The sequence below is a fragment of the Acinonyx jubatus genome, chromosome A2 (genome assembly GCF_027475565.1).
Source record: "Acinonyx jubatus isolate Ajub_Pintada_27869175 chromosome A2, VMU_Ajub_asm_v1.0, whole genome shotgun sequence".
NCBI lineage: Eukaryota > Metazoa > Chordata > Mammalia > Carnivora > Felidae > Acinonyx > Acinonyx jubatus.
The window spans coordinates 140940973-140957605 of record NC_069383.1 but is presented as its reverse complement, the minus strand read 5'-3'; the positions used below and the strand labels follow the sequence as shown (position 1 = coordinate 140957605).

At 43.0% G+C, this 16633-nt stretch overlaps 2 protein-coding genes across 4 annotated transcripts in view; one reads left to right on the top strand and one right to left on the bottom strand.

The window, feature by feature from the left end:
- ARHGEF3 (Rho guanine nucleotide exchange factor 3) overlaps positions 1-16633 on the bottom strand; it is a 304214-nt gene that overhangs the window by 284512 nt on the left and 3069 nt on the right. The window lies entirely within an intron of this gene.
- SPATA12 (spermatogenesis associated 12) lies at positions 14488-15073 on the top strand. The gene is given in 4 exon segments (XM_027039218.2): positions 14488-14603; positions 14605-14759; positions 14762-14849; positions 14851-15073. Coding segments are annotated over 4 exon segments (582 nt in total).

Genomic DNA, 16633 nt, shown 5'->3' with positions numbered 1-16633 from the left:
CAAGCTCAACACTATATATTTTAACTTTTTTGAATGCCAAAGTTCAAACACATACAGAATTAGAAAGACATGTGCCCATCATACAACTTCAATGGTCAACTCATTCCTAATCTTATTTCTTCTATACTCCTCCCAGTGAAGTAACCTCAACCATATATGGATGGATGAATGAATGCTTCCTAGGCAAAGATTGAGGAGGGGACATCTAAATGAGTCAATTTCATCACCAAATTAGCAACTCTGGTAACATTTCAGGAGACCATATTGAAACTATTGGCTAAAATGAATTTCCTTTTCCCGTATTTACAGGGCTTTAACTTTTCATGGCTGTCCCTTGCCACATCCCTCAAGAAGTGACTGTATAAAACAAGGAAGGCTACATACATATCTCCCATAATCTCTTTTACATAAAAATCTTAAAAAAAAAAACAACATTTATTTCCATTAGGGGCTCCTGGGTGGCTCAGCTGGTTGAGCATCAGACTTCAGATTAGGACATGATCTCATGGTTTGTGAATTTGAGCCCTACATCAGGCTAGCTACTGTCAGTGCAGAACCTGCTTTAGATCCCCTGTCCCCCCCTTCCCCTCCCCCCTCTCAAAAATAAAATAAAATAAAATAAAATAAACATTAAAAAAAAAAAAGAACCAAGGGGCGCCTGGGTGGCTCAGTCTGTTGGGCGTCCGACTTCGGCTCAGGTCATGATCTCGCGGTCCGTGGGTTCGAGCCCCACGTTGGGCTCTGTGCTGACAGCTCAGAGCCTGGAGCCTGTTTCGGATTCTGTGTCTCCCTCTCTCTCTGCCCCTGCCCTGCTCGCACTCTGTCTTTGTCTCTCTCAAAAATAAATAAACATCAAAAAAAAAATTAAAAAAGAAAAGAACCAAGAAAAAAAAATTATTTCCATAAAACAAGGCATGTCTTTTACACACAGAAAAGTAACACCTTGTTAATGAGTACTATAGTTTGCTCCCTCCTGGGGCAATCTCTGTTACTCCCTATTTTATCTATTGTAATGTTTATGGTAACTTGTTCCCAATGAGCCTGGTCTTTTTGAAATGCCAATGCAGTGTTACAAACTCTGGACAGAACTGTCATGACTCTGATACCCCTAATCTCGCACAGTGAGTGGCACTCAGTACTCAGTGCTTACTGTCATTCACTTTTCTAGGTCCCAAAGGGACTCATAAGAATGACCTGAAATGCTAGAATGCAACCATATTTAATATGTTTTAATTGTAAAATATGTTATCTGCATTTTCTAACTTTTTTCCATAAGCATAAGGAAAAATTATGAAATTTCTCTCTAAACCTATGACCTAGAGATAGCTCACCTTTTGGAGTCCAACCTTCCATGAGCAGGTGTGTGTGTGTGTGCACAAGTGTGGGTGTATACATTGGCATGGTTACAAATCCAGGCTCCTGAATCTCTGCCCTTTGCAGCCTGGGGGCCTCAGGCAGTTGCTTCACCCCATTAGCCAATTTCCTCTTCTGTAAAACAGGGCTAATAGGACTAGCTGATGGGATGAAGCAGAGGCGTGAAAGAGATAAAGTGTGCAGAGCCCTGAGCCAGGCAGGTCCACACCAAGTGCGCCATGGGTGTAGCTACTGCATAGTAGCTTTTGTTTTCCAAAGGAGGTGCAAAAGAACTCTGGGCAGCTTCTAGCTTCTGCTGGGGAGCCTTCCTAATGGCCTGCATGGCAAGTGGGTACATCTGGCTGCACCTCACAGGGGGAAGCCGAGTTGGAGAGGGCATGCACCTGGAGGAAGCTCAGGGCAGCAGTGGCCTCTGAGTCACAGCCCAGCCCCTCCCTGCCACATCCCTTTGTTCTCTGGGGTTGAGCTGTGACTCACAAGGGCTCCAGTCCTGGGCTGAGCCCATCTGACCCAAGGATCAGACTGGCCTGCCCACAATCACTAAGAACACTCTGTCTGTGCACACTGGCAGGCTGACTCGTTCCTGCCACACCAGATCCCCGCCTGCAGCAGCAGATCTTAGAGGGACACTCCGGGCCCTTGTGAGTGGTTTTACCGGCCACCCCCGCCTCCCACCAGCACCTCTTTTTTGCTGTCTGCTCCATTTTGATTTAACTTTAACCTGTGAGGAAAAAGTCCAGGAGACTCGTTGTGACATTCACACCCATTTCACACCCTCTAACTCCTCTGACTCCTCTGACACTTTTTTGTTATTATAGGAAAATACACATAAAATTTACCACTTTAACCATTTTTAAGTGTATAATTCAGTGGCATTAAGTGTATTCACAGTGTTGTACAACCATCACCACCATCTGCCTCCAAAACTTGTCCATCATCCCAAACAGAAGCTCTGTACCCAATAAATAATAAATAACTCCCCATTCTCCCCTCCCCTGACTCCTGGTAACTTTTAGTCTATTTTCTGTCACTATGAACCTGCCATTCTAGGAAGAAGTGGAATCATACAGTATCTGTTCTTTTGTGTCTGGCTTATTTCACTCATCGTGTTTTCAAGGGTCATCCATGTTGAAACAGGTGTGAGAATTTCCTCCCTTTCTATGGCCAGTAATACTCCATTGTACATAACTACACATTTTGTGTATCCATTCATCTACCAGCAGACACTTGGGTTGTTTCCACTTTGTAGCTTCTATGAATAACGCTGCTATGAATATGGGTGTGCAAGTATCTGTTTGAGTCCATGCTTTCAAAACAGTTTCCTGAGGTGGAGTGTGATTATTTTCATCCTCATTCATTTTACAGACAAGGAAGCTGCGATTACCCCTGTCAGAGGACGGTGCTATGCCTCTGAACCCAGGCAGATGACACTGTTACATTGTTTCTCCAGTGTGACAAAGAAATGGAGCTGTTTCTGCCCACATGCATTTGCCGCCCTGAACAATGCCTGACTTAGGTCTGTATCATCCTTCCTTGCTCTGACCTAGGAACAACCAAAAAAGGGTATGGGGGATGGTCCCCTGGTTGGATTTATCTAGACTCACTCCTTGCAGTGAGAAATCCAACTCCATCTAGATTGGTGAAAAGGGGGATTTGTTGAAAGGATACTGGAACAGCTCAGTCAAGACACTGGATCCAAAGATGATGTGCCCAACCTTTTCCTCACACTGTCCCCACTGCAACCCTGGGAACCTGTCCTTACTGCCCTGGACCCGGTGCCTCTGAGCATCTTCTCTGCCGCTTCTAAGCAAGTTAGGGTGAGCTGGGAGAAGCCCATGGCCTGGCTTGGCTGTACCTATATGGGGCCCTAAGCCAGTCACCACAGCCAGGGGGTGGAGACCACTATGGGCCCAGCCTGGGCCACGGCCCCCACCCAGGCCCACCCACCCTCGGGAGAATGGGGACTCCTTCCAGAGGAGAAGGAGGGAGGCATGGCAAACGTCCAACACAGACACTCATGGTAGTGTAATCTACAATAGCAACAAATTGGAAGCTGTCCAATAGTAATGAACAAAACAAGGTTAAATAAATCAAGTTGGTACATCCACACAGTGAAACATTATGTAGCTATTTAACAAGTAATAATCATGAAGATTGCCTAGCAACTTTAAAAAAAAAAAAGAGGTCTGTACAGGAATGCCTGGTGGGAAAAGACAGAAGACACAGGCACACATAACCTACCTATATGAACAATTCACAGGTAAGAAAAATGCAGGCAAGAGTTGTATCATAATGGTAGAATCATAAATGACTTTTTATCTCTATTTTCCCAACTATCATTTATTGTTTCAACAAATATTTACTGAGTGTCCTACCTGGTGGGAAGCGGGGTGCTAGGGATACATCAGGGAGGAAAACAGAAGAAAAACCTTGTCCTTGTGGAATCTACATTCCAGTGTGGGAAGCAGACAAAAAAAAAAAACAAAACCAAAAAAACCCAAGATGAATAAGCAAAATATCCTCTACGTCAGATAGTGATAGGAGTAAGGAGACAAAATCGAGGAAGAGAGAGAGGGGAATTGGGGAGAGTGGTAATAGTTTAGACATGACAGTTAGGGAAGGTGGTGTCTGAGTAAAGGCTGAAGGAAGTGAGGGACTAAATTATGCCAAAGTCAGGAGAAGAAAAATCCCAGCAGAGGGAACAGGGAACAGGAAGCACAAAGGTTCTGGGGTATTCAATTAGAGGAGAGCGCTGAGGCTGATGTGACCAGGCTAGGATAATGAGGGGAAGAACAAACTAAGGAAGGAGATGAACACAGCCAGATCATGGGGGTCCTGTAGGCCACTGGGGGACATTAGCTTCTGCTGTGGGAGATGGGAGCCCTTCGAGGGTTTTAAGCAAAAGGGTGGCAATCTCCCCTCCACCCCCCGCTTTAGGAGGATCCCTCTGGCTGTGAATTGAGAACAAGCTGGAAGGAGGTAAGGTCAGAGGCTGGGATGAGAACAAGCTGGAAGGAGGTAAGGTCAGAGGCTGGGAGACCAGCAAAGAGATTGACATATTCACTCAGGTGAGAGGGGAGAGTAGCTTGGACAATGGGTAAACAGTGGCCACATGCTGGCTATATTTTGAAAGTATGCACAGTGGGATTTTCTGATAAGTGCGGAGATAAAAGATATAAGGGTCAAAGATGACACCCCAAGCTTTGGGTCTGAACCATCAAAAGGATGGAGTCACTGTTAACTGACATGTGGGAAGAGGACCAGGAGAGTAAGGTGCCCTGGAAGCCAGGTGAAGAAAGCGCTTCAAGAAAGAGAACATGACCACCAGTGGCCAACGCAGCTGGTCACCAGGCTGGGTGGGGCCAGAGAATACGCGATGGGGATGAGCAACGTGGCAGTCAGCAGGAGATGTTCATGAGGGGAACCTAAGCCTGCTGGGTTTCATGGGTTCACGGAAGAATGGAATAGCAGCAGTATTCCAATAGCCAAAAGGTGGGAACAACCCAACTGTCCTTCAACGGATGCATGGAGAAACAAAGTGTGGTATATACATACCATGGAGCATTATTCAGCCTTAATGACACCTGCTGTAACATACATGAACCTTGAAGACATTATGCTGAGTGAAATAAGCCAGTCACACATACAAAAGACAAACACTGCCTTATTTGTATTGATGCCATTTACATGAGGTATCTAGAGTCAGTAAATTCATAGAGACAGAAAGTGGAGTGGTAGTTACCCAGGGCTGGGTGGAGGCAGAAATGGAGAACTGATGGCAACAGAGTTTCCATTTAGTAAGATGAAAAAGTTCTGGAGATTGTTGGATAATAGCGTGAACATACTTAACATTACTGAACTGGACACTTAAAAATGGTCATGATGCTAAGTTTTATGTTATACATATTTTATCACAAGTTTTTTTTTAACAAGTGAGAGAGACAGGGAGACAAAAAATTAGAGCAAGCAAGTCCAAACAATTCTTTCAAAAAGTTTTGCTCTAAACTGAAGAGAAATAGGGTCATAACTGGAGGGAGAAGTAAGGTGACCAGAGTGTTTGGGTTGTGGGGGGTTTTCTTTAAGTTGGGACAAATAACAGCATGTTTGTTTGCTGATGGGACTGATCTGGCAGACAGTGTTCTCAAATGTTTAAATTACTTTCCAAAAAAAAAAAAAAAAGCTATATTCTGGGCTGATGAAAATGTTTTGGAGTTGAATAGTTGTAATGGCTGCCCAATTTTGTGAATATACTAAAAACTGCTAAGTCACACACTTTAAAAGAATCAATTTTATACCTTAATTATACCTTTATAAAAATAAGAGAAAATGAAAAAGATAATAAATTTAATATTGTCTCGATAACCATGTTCTCATATACAGCCTGAGTTCCCACCCAAACAGCCCCAGGTAGTTCCTGTGGCCAGTGACCCACAGGTTACTTGGTAGCTTGAGGCATCCGAGAGGGGAGCAAAGTCTTCCAAGTTTAGGCTGAGATACAAATGCTACATCAGCACACACAGTCCCTACAGAAAAATCCACTGAACAAGCACCCGCTGGCTGGAGATAAATGGCTCTATTTACTTAGGGCCATGAACTCTCAGGTCTCTGGTCTAAAAAAGAAATGTCAGAAAAATCCATTCAAGTCAAAGCAAGAAAATCTGCACCTGCTACCCCCTCCCATCCGCCAACCCATGCTGTGCTCCTATAACTGCATGGGAACCAGGGAAGGGCTTAATTGGCAATCAATCATGGGAGAGGGAGTTCTTTCTGAAATGCCCTCCTATTTGTAACAATATCACAGTCCCGCTTCCCACTGCATTTTTCGTTTCTTCTGAACAACTTCAAACAGTATCTTACTCCCTATTATGCTTAATTTTATGTGTCAACTTGTCTAGACCACAGTGCCCAGATATTGGTCAAAAGTTATTCTAGGGGTGCCTGGTGGCTCAATTGGTTAAGTGTCTGTCTTCAGCTCAGGTCATGATTTCGTGGTTCATGGGTTCAAGCCCTGTGTTGGGCTTTGTGCTGACAGCTCGGAGCTTAGAACCTGCTTTGGATTCTGTGTCTCCCTTGCTGTCTGCCCCTCCCCCACTTGTTCTCTCTCTCTCTCTCTCTCTCTCTCTCTCTCTCTCTCCCTCTCTCTCTTTCTCTCTCAAAAATAAATAAACATTAAAAATTATTCTAGAAGTTTCTGTGAAGGGTCAGGTTTTTTTTTAGATGAAATTAACATTTAAATCAGTAGACTTTGAGTAAAACAAACTGTTCTTCATAATTTGGGTGGGCCTGATCCAATCAGTTGAAGGCCTTCATAGAACAAAGACTGACCTCCCCTAGCAAGAAGGAATTCTAACAACAGACTGCCTTTGAACTTGAATGGCCACTCTTCCCTGAGTCTCTAGCCTGCCAACCTACTCTGCAGATTTTAATGTTTATTTATTTTTGAGAGAGAGAACACAAATGGGTATAGGAAGAGGGAAAGGGAGAGAGAGAATCCCAATCAGGCTCACACTGTCAGCACAGAGCCTGACACAGGGCTCGAACCCATGAACCATGAGATCATGACCTCAGCTGAACTCAGACGCTCAACTGACTAAGCCACCCAGGCACCCCTACTCTGCAAATTTCAAACCTGTCAAGCCTCCACAATCACATAGAGGAATCACCACCTCCTTAAAATACATATATCTCTTTCTCCCTCTCTCTCTCTCTCTCTCTCGCTCTGTATGAGATATATATCGACAGAGACAGAGAAGACATCCTGTTATATAATATATATTATACAATATATATCATTATAAATTATATACATACATATTATATATGTACACATTATATATCTTTATATAATATATACTTTTATATTATACATACTGTGGTATTATATATGTGTGTGTGTGTGTGTGTGTGTGTGTATATATATATATATATATTTATGTATATAATTTATATGTAAGTATGTTGGTTTTGTTTCTCTGGAGATTCCTGACTAATATACCCCCAAAACAACTGACTCTCCATCAGAAATTATCCCTTATTATCTGGACTTGCATGAAGTTCCATCCAAGTCATCGGATGACTAAGAAAATAAAAATTAAAAATCCACAAAATACAGTAACTTAGGAAGGATAATATGTCTATGTATTGATCCAAGCCATCATAGTGGATACATGTGTTTTTAAATGCAACTTTAGGTCAAAAAGTGGTATTAATTTTATATCCATTTTATGGCAACCTTCTCAATATGCAGCAACTCATTAGATATTAAATTATACCTTCTCCACTGATTGTTACAGGAGATAGATGCCTGACCTGGGTTCACACCATGAACTTGTAACAGGACTTAGTCTTTTTGGGTGCAAGCCCAGCTCCACTACTCATTCACAGTGTGACCCTAGGAAAGTTATCTCTCTGTGCCTTGGTTTCCCCATCAGAAAATAGAGATACTAATACCCTCTTCCTGAGGTTGTTAAATGAAATAGTACATGTAAAACACACAGCAAACTGTCTAACACAGTGCTTTTCAAACAGTAAGTTCTGGCCCATTTATGAAATAAATCTAGTGGTCTCTTAGCCATCATTTTAAAAAAAGCATAGGGGCGCCTGGATGGCTCAGTCAGTTAAGCGTCCAGCTCTTGACTTCAGCTCAGGTCATGACCTCATGGTTCATGAGTTCAAGCCCTGCATCAGGCTCCACACTGACGGTGTGAAGCCTGCTTGAGATTCTCTCTCTCTCCCTCTCCCTCTTCCCCTCCTTCCTTGTGCTCACTTTCTCTCTCAAAATAAATAAATAAACTTTAAAAAAAAATTTTAAAGCACAAATTCACTAGTGTAGGAAAGAATTATCAGAGGACACTAAACATACATAAGGTAAGTCTTGTATCACCAAACTTTTGTTTCAGATATGCATGTGCATGCATTCGTGTGCGTGCATGTGCACACACACACACACACACACACACACACACACCCCAGGTTATAGCCTAGATTTATCTCTTACAATGTGTCACAGTCAAACGCAAGTGTGAAAGCCGAGACTCCACCATATAATAAGTGCTCCATAGAATTTGGTAGCATCATAATTATTATCTCACTTGAAAAGATAATACAACTTTATTAGTGTAATAAAACAGGGTTGCTGACCCTGGTATCGGTTCTGCCACTCATTCACTGCAGTGCTGTTTAAGAGTCACTCCACCTCCCTAGATTCACTTGCCAGCTCTCTCTCCTCGAAGACCTCGGTAGTCATTTAAATATTCTCTGACTCACAAGGCTGGCCAAGGACTAGTGAGGCCCTGCCCAGCCCAGAACGTACAAAATGTGAGTGACCTGTTAAGAAAACCACTTGAGTGCACAGGGCTTTTGTAAAATTAAAGCCCTGCTGGAGAGAAACAGTTCCCCCCACCCCTTGGGAGATGTGTCACAGAAAGAGGTTACTCAAGGTCGCCTAGGCTGCATCTTCTGAGACTGGAACTTCAGCTCTGACACATGCTTCCTTGTTTGGGGGTTGGGTTATATCATTGTGTTTTTCCCCTAACTTTCCATGTGCACAGGCGTGCACACACACCCCTCAGTAACGAATGCGAATGAAATCCCTACGAACTTCCTGTTCTAACAGCTTGGGTAAAGGGAACCTGCTAAACCCAAAGGAGCTTGGCATCTGAAGATCTCAAAATACTTTCTATTGGATATAACTTTTTCCCCTCCAGAAACAAACAAAAACTCTGCCCAAATTAATACTTTTTAAAATTGCTGTGATAAACAACTCCACCCTCTCACACACATTAGCACCATTTTGTCTCAAACGGAGCCCCTAGCCCCAGCTGCGGTGCACTGTGGGTTTGCATTGCCCATTGTAGTGCCCCGGGTTGTTCCTGCAGTCTAGAAAACCAGACTCCTAGTGACACACACGTCGGTGCTTCACTTTTTCTTTCTTCTTCTGTAAGAATACAATTGTGGACTTGTGCCAAAGCATGACATCTGGAATGCATAAGTGCAGGTAGAGGTGTAAACTAATCTTCTAATAAGTGATAGTATTCCCTTCTTATTTTTATTCCGTTCTTCAAAGCATGATGCCAGTTTGGGGAGAGGAGGCAAAATTGCTTTAGCAGCAGAAACTTTTCCTTCAATGAAATCCTACCTCTTTGCCCGCCAAATAAAAGAAGCTAAAATACGGCCTCCCTCTAACACCCTCCACCATTCCCTGGTGCCTCTGGGGCGGTGGGCGTCCCCAGTTCTCACCACACTTGTCAAGCATGGAGGCAGGGCAATAAAGGAGGATCTCTATGGATCTCCATCACGCCCTCAGATACAAGGAAGCTGAGTCTGCCATATGCTTGGTCAGTGCCAGATCTACTCCCATTTCACACATTCAAGGCTTAAATGTTTTATCCAAGGTCTCCAGCCTTGGATTGGACACTACCCTGTACTTGTCAGTTACCTCAATAAGAGAAAGAGATGCTGATGTCCCTGGGTCTTTGTCTTTGCAGCTTCAAGGATGGGACCCTGAGTGTCAACCCAACGAGCGAGTGATGCATCAGGATCTGAACTTAATATGGATAAACTAGCAAAACTCCACACTGACATTCTGATTCAAATGAGTCCCTATTAAATCTCAGCTGCCTTTTTTGCAAAAATTGACAAGCTGGTCCTAAAATTCATATGAGGACCCAGAATAGCCAAAACAATCACGAAAAAGGACAAAGCGAGAAGACGCATACTTCTTGATCTCAAAAGTTACTACAAAGCTGCAGTAACTAAGACAGTGGTACTGGCATAAAGATTTACATACAGGTCAATGCAACAGAATGAAGAGGGCAGAAACAAACACTTACATTTATGGCTAATTGATTTTCAACAAGGCTGCCCTTTCAACAAATGGCCCTGGGACAACAGGATCTCCACATGCAAAACAGTGAGGCCGTACCTCTACTTCACACCACATATAAAAATTAACCCAAACTGGATCAAAGGCCTAAACCTAACGACTAAAAACTATAAAACTCTTAGGAGAAAATTTCAGCATAAATCTTCATGCTTTATGCTTTTTGGTGTTATACTTAAGAAACATTTAGGGGTGCCTGGGTGGCTCAATCGGCTAAGCGTCCAACTTCAGCTCAGGTCACGATCTCGCAGTTCGTGAGTTCGAGCCCCGCGTCAGGCTCTGGGCTGACAGCTCAGAGCCTGGAGCCTGTTTCGGATTCTGTGTCTCCCTCTCTGACCCTCCCCCATTCACGCTCTATCTCTCTCTGTCTCAAAAATAAATAAATGTTAAAAAAATTTTAAAAATAAGAGAAACATTTACACCAAAAGCATAAGCAACACAATAAAAATAGATAAATTGGACTTCATCACACTTAAAATCCTAGGCTTCAAGGAACACAACCAAGAAAATAAAAAGACAATCCACAGGAGAAAATATTTAAAAATCATATATCTGATAAGGGACTGAATTTAGAATATATAAAGAACCCTTACAAATCAATAATAAAAAGACAAACCAACTTTTAAAAATTGGCAAAAGATCTGGAAAGACACTTCTCCAAAGTGAAAAGATATTCAACCAACACAATGTTAAAGAAGAACAAAGTTAGAAGACTGCAATTTCCTGACTTCAACACTTATTACAAAGCTACAATAATCAAGACAGTGTGCTATTAGCAAAATAATAGACAAATAGACCAATGGATAAAAATAGCCCATAAATATAGTCAGCTCATCTCTAACAAAGGAGCAAAGGCAAAACAATGGAGCAAAGATAATCTTTTCAACAAATGGTGCTGGAATAAGTGGATATCCACATGCAAAACAATGAATCTAAACACAGACCTTATGCCCTTTGCAAAAATTAACTCAAAATGGATCAGAGACCTAAATACAAAATGCAAAACTATAAAACTCCTGGAAGATAACATTGGATAAAACCTAGCTGACCTTGGCTATGGTGATGCTTTTTCAGCTATGATGCCAAAAACACAATCCATGAAAGAAATAATTGATAAGCTGGACTTCATTAAAATTTAAAATTTCTGCTCTGCAACAGATAATCCCAGCAGAATTAGAAGACACACCACAGACTAGGAAAAAATATTTGTGAAAGATATATTTGATAAAGGACTGTTATCCAAAACATGCAAAGAGCTCTTAAACTTCAACAATAAGAAAACAAACAACCTGATCTGAAAATGAGCCAAAGACCATAATAGCCACCTCACCAAAGAAGACATACAGATGACAAGTAAACATATGAAAAGATGCTCCTCCACATCATATGTCATCAGGGAAATGCAAATTAAAACAATGAGGATACCACCCCACACCTATTAGAAAGGCCCAAATCCAAAACACTGACCATACCAAACGCTGACCAAGGATGTAAAGTAACAGAAACTCTTTCATTCATTGTTGGGGGGGGATGCAAAATGGTACAGCCACTTTGGAAGACAGTTTGGAGGGTTTCTTACTAAACTACATATACTCTTACCATACAATCCAGTATTTACCCTAAGGGGTTGAAAACTTATGTCTACACAAAAACCTGCACATGAATATTTAAAGCAGCTTTATTCATAACTGCCCAAACTGAGAAGCAACCAAAATGTTCTTCAGTAGGTGAATGGATAGACTTGGTACATCCAGATGATGAAATACTAAGCAGCACTAAAAACAAATGAGCTATCAAGCCATGAAAAGACAGGGAGAAACTTCAAATGCATGTTACTAAGTGAAAGAAACCAATTGCTACATTCTGTCTGATCCCAATTATATGACATTTTAAAAAAGGGGAAACTGTGGAGACAATAAAAAGCTCAGTGGTTGTAGGGGGCAGGAGGGTAGAGATGAATAGGCAGAGCAGAGAGGATTCTTGGGGCAGTGAAAATACTCTGTATGATATTATCATTGTGTTTATAATTATCATTATACATTGGTCCAAACCCACTGAAAGTACAGCACCACGAGTGAACACTTAGATAAACTATGGGCCTTAGATGACCATGATGTGTCAATGTAGGTTCATTCTTGGTACCAAAAGTACCATTCTGGCGAATGATGTTCATAAATGGTAGAGGCTACGGATGTGTGGGAACAGGAAGTAGAAAGGAAATCTCTGTACTTTCCTTTCGATTTTATTATTAAAAAAACAAAACTAAACTAAAACTGCTCTAAAAAAATTAAAAAAAAAATGTTCGGAGTACTTGGGTGGTCAGTTGGTTGAGCGACTGACTTCAGCTCGGGTCATGATCTCACAGTTTACGAGTTCGAGCCCCACGTTGGGCTCTCTGCTGTCAGTGTGGAGCCCGCTTCAGATCATCTGTCCCCCTCTCTCTCTGCCTCTCCACCGCTCACATGCTCTCTCTCAAAAAAAAAAAATTAAAAAAAAAATTCAACACTACTAGCTATAGGGAAATGAAAATCAAAACCACAATGAGATACCACTTTATATGTACTAGGATGGCAATAATAAAAAAAGATGGACAGTAACAAGTGTTGATGAGGATGTGGAGTAATCAGAACCCTCAAACACTACTAGTGGGATTGCAAAATGGTGCTGCCATTTTGGAAAACAGTTGGCAGTCCTCCAAAATGTAAACATAGAGTTACCATATGACCCGCAATCCCACTGGAGGTATATACCCAAGAGAACTGAAAACATATGTCCATACAAACTTGTACTCTCCTCTCTTGGTGGGAGGGTGTGAAAAGAGAGGAAATGCATATGAACAGAGAAAGTGCTCTTGGACATGTGGTCAAATGAGGTAAATCTCATTGGAGAACAATACATATAAAATGAGCCCATTATGTTGGTTTTTAAAGATATGCACAGGTACACACACCTGTACATCAAAACATAAGAAAAATATACAGTCAGCTGACCATAAATGTTCTCTCTGGAAGCAAGCCAGGGATGGGGGAGGCACAATTTAATTTTTTACTCTACAATTTCTGATTTGTTTGCATTTGTATATGTAAAGAATATAACCAGCCTTTCTTGTACAAAAGAGCATTTCTTTTTCTAGTCAAAGGGGAAGGAAAGAGGGAAAAGGCCATTGGAGCTGGGCAGTGTGGGAGATTCTGAACGTGGATAAGAGTGAAAGAGCACTCCCAGTAGTAGGAACAGTGGATGCAAAGCTGTTAACGTTGAAAAGCCTCTGGGGTATTTGGGGGCTGTTGGGTTCAGCTCCATTGGAGGGTCTAGCAGGTGACCTGGAATGGGGTGTGGTGACGATACACCAGAACAGTCCATTGAAGCAGCCAGGTTCTGAGGGTCATGGGTACATGGAAGCCACCACTGTAGGGGGAGGCCTGGGAGAGACCACAGGAGGGGAGGGCATCTCATGGCATTTCACACCTGACCTCTGTCTCACAATAAATTTACCCTCAACTCCACTATCTGGATTTGGCTCCTAATATAATTGTCTCCAGAAAGGATAGCACCTGTCCCTGGTGAGGTCCCCAAATCTGAATGAAGAACTCTCTGTGTGTTTGAGCAAACCTTTCAGAGCACAAAGTAGTGACGGAGTGATGTGTGTCTGTTTTAGGTCACCAGATAATGACCACAGCCAGCCCTTCCTGCACAGAGGCTGTGCTAGGAATATGCTCTCTGCACATATCTTCTCACTTAATCCCCATAGCAAACCCATAAGGTACAGCCAACCACTGTCCCCATTCACAGAGGAGGAAACCAAGGCTTGCAGAGGTTAGGCACCTTGCCTGAAGTCACTTTGCTACTAATGCAATGCTGGAGCTGAGACTGGAACACAGGACCCCGACCATCACCTCCACCACCTCCGGACATGTCAATTTGCCTTCAAGTCGGCCACTGCCCTGCATCACCACCCCAGCTTCCAGGAAAATAGTAAGCTCAGACTTGAAGATGAATTCAGGGCTTGGGGTTCTATCAGCAGGAGCAGCAAACCCCAACCTATAAAGTTATCATATGCTGGGTGGAAGTAGAGGTGGCAGATTGGACAAAGAACTAAGTTGGACTGTTAAATAACTAGTTTGATCTTTAGCTAGCTGAGCCACACAAGGCACCAAACTGCCTCCTTTGTCTTTCAGCTCCGGCCAAGGACCCCAGCCTCTCTTTCTGGAGCACTCAGCTTTGACTTGGGTCCCATGTCCAGCTCTGTCCTGACTTGCGGGTCCACTTTAGAAAAGTCAGGAGACTCCTGGGGAAATAAGGCAATGGCCTCCTCCAGTCTCATTGCTCCGTGGCCACCAGAGACCCTAGGGATCCACTTAACACCTCAACAAATCCTCACCATGCCAGAGACTGGGCGGTTGGCCGGGAGCAGCCTTTGCAATCCCAGAGCTGACATTCCACAGCGCTGTGCACCAAAGCAAGGCCTGTTAGTGATATTTAAAAGCATCTCTCTCTCTTGACATCACTGAATCAATCTTCTGGGAAGATCCCCCTCATCTCCACCTTCCCTGATACAACTGAACAGAGTTCAAGAAAGACAGAGTTGGCAAGTTATTCCACTTCCCACCTTGCTTTCTTGGCCAGGAAGATGGGGATGCTAAGAGGGCATATGCCACAGGACAGTTTTAGATAATACATGAGGATGTCAGTGTAGAGCCCAATAGCACAAGGCACGGCCTTTCACATCAACTGGCATTTACTGAGCACTGGTATGTCAGTTCCTTTTCCACAGAATACTCACAGAAAACATATGTGCACACATGCTGCCATAACCAATGAGGATCTGGCATCATCTGAGAGCTGGTACCTCTTTATCTGGACCTTTGCACATGCTTTTCCCTCTTCCTTCCATCCCCCACCCCCCGCCACTCCCCAAGAGAAGTGACTTGTAGCCATCCCTTTCTTTTCTTAGATATCACTTTTTCCAAGAACCCTCCCTGTCATACCTCCTTTATGCTTTGTTAAATAACATCAAATGACCAACAAATCAACCACTCAATGGGGAGAATGGGAAGCATACATCTCCTGGTCTATGATCCTATACATTTTCATCACTTCGTTTTTTTCCATCAAAGCTTTGCTAAGTAACTACTTTCCTTCTAGATGGTTCCCTGTAGGTGATGAGATGTTTGTAACCAAATGGCACAAAAGAAGAGGCAGTCCATGGCGAGGGCAGGTGAAATGAAGCAAGTCTTACTACGTGTAGGTTTGTACTTCTAGCAGTGCCCCCCAAGGCTTATACTCGTCGCCCAGGTGGCAGTTTCAGGAAACACCATTACTCCAGGTGCCTCTGGAAAGGAAGGCACAAGCCTTCTGGTCAACCATGAGAGCACACAGTGTTGAGATCTTACTCCAGCCACCTGCTAGGATCTGGGGAGGAGGTGATGGAGGTTCTGCCCACAATGTCTCATTTCCCCTCCCCCTTCCCCAGTGAGACAGACCATGTCCAGGGCTCAAGAGCTGACTGGTCAAGCCAGGAATTCAACCACAACCTTGGGGTCCACGTGCATAGAATTGTCTTCCCCCAGATAGCCACACCCCGCATTCATCTAGGTTTCTGTTTGAATTGCTTCCTCAGAGAAACCATCCCTGACCTAAACCAATGCTGCCTCCACCCCACTCACTCTGGGTGAGTGAATCCCATCCAGCTTCATCTTGTTTATTACACTGACCACACTCCCTGATATCATATCATAGACCTAGTTGTTGACTGTCCATCTCTGCCCACGGGATGTAACACCATAATGGAGGAACACTGCCAGTCTTGACTGCTCTGTGGCCAGTCTCCAAGCCCTACCTCCATAAATGGTTCTTGAATAAATGGAGTGAATGAGCTGAGCTAAGGGGATAAGGCACATGTGCAGATAGGATTCCAAATAACTATAATCTTCGATCTTTTTTTTACAAAAAAGTGTACCCATTTTCATAACTGAATGAACAGTTTTCACTACAGTGAAGAAGAAGGCAAAGCTTATCTCCAAACCTCTCCACAGAAGACCCCACTCCACCCACCACACCGGCGATCTCCCACGCAGGAATGTGCATTAATTAGAATCATATATACAAGCGTTTCATTGTCACTCAAGTTTCAACCTGTGCAAAGTGTAAAGTGATATGAATCAGACAATATTTGTACACACCACTAAGATAATGCATCCAAGGATTAATTTTTTTAATTAATTAAACCTGGCTGGCTTGGTCAGAAGAGCGTGTGACTCTTGATCTCTGGGTTGTGAGTTTGAGGCCCATGTTGGGCGTACAGCCTACTTAAGAAAAACAAAACAAAAAAAAGCTCTTACTCACCTCACTTCACTCAGGGGATGCTCATTCATTCTGTCA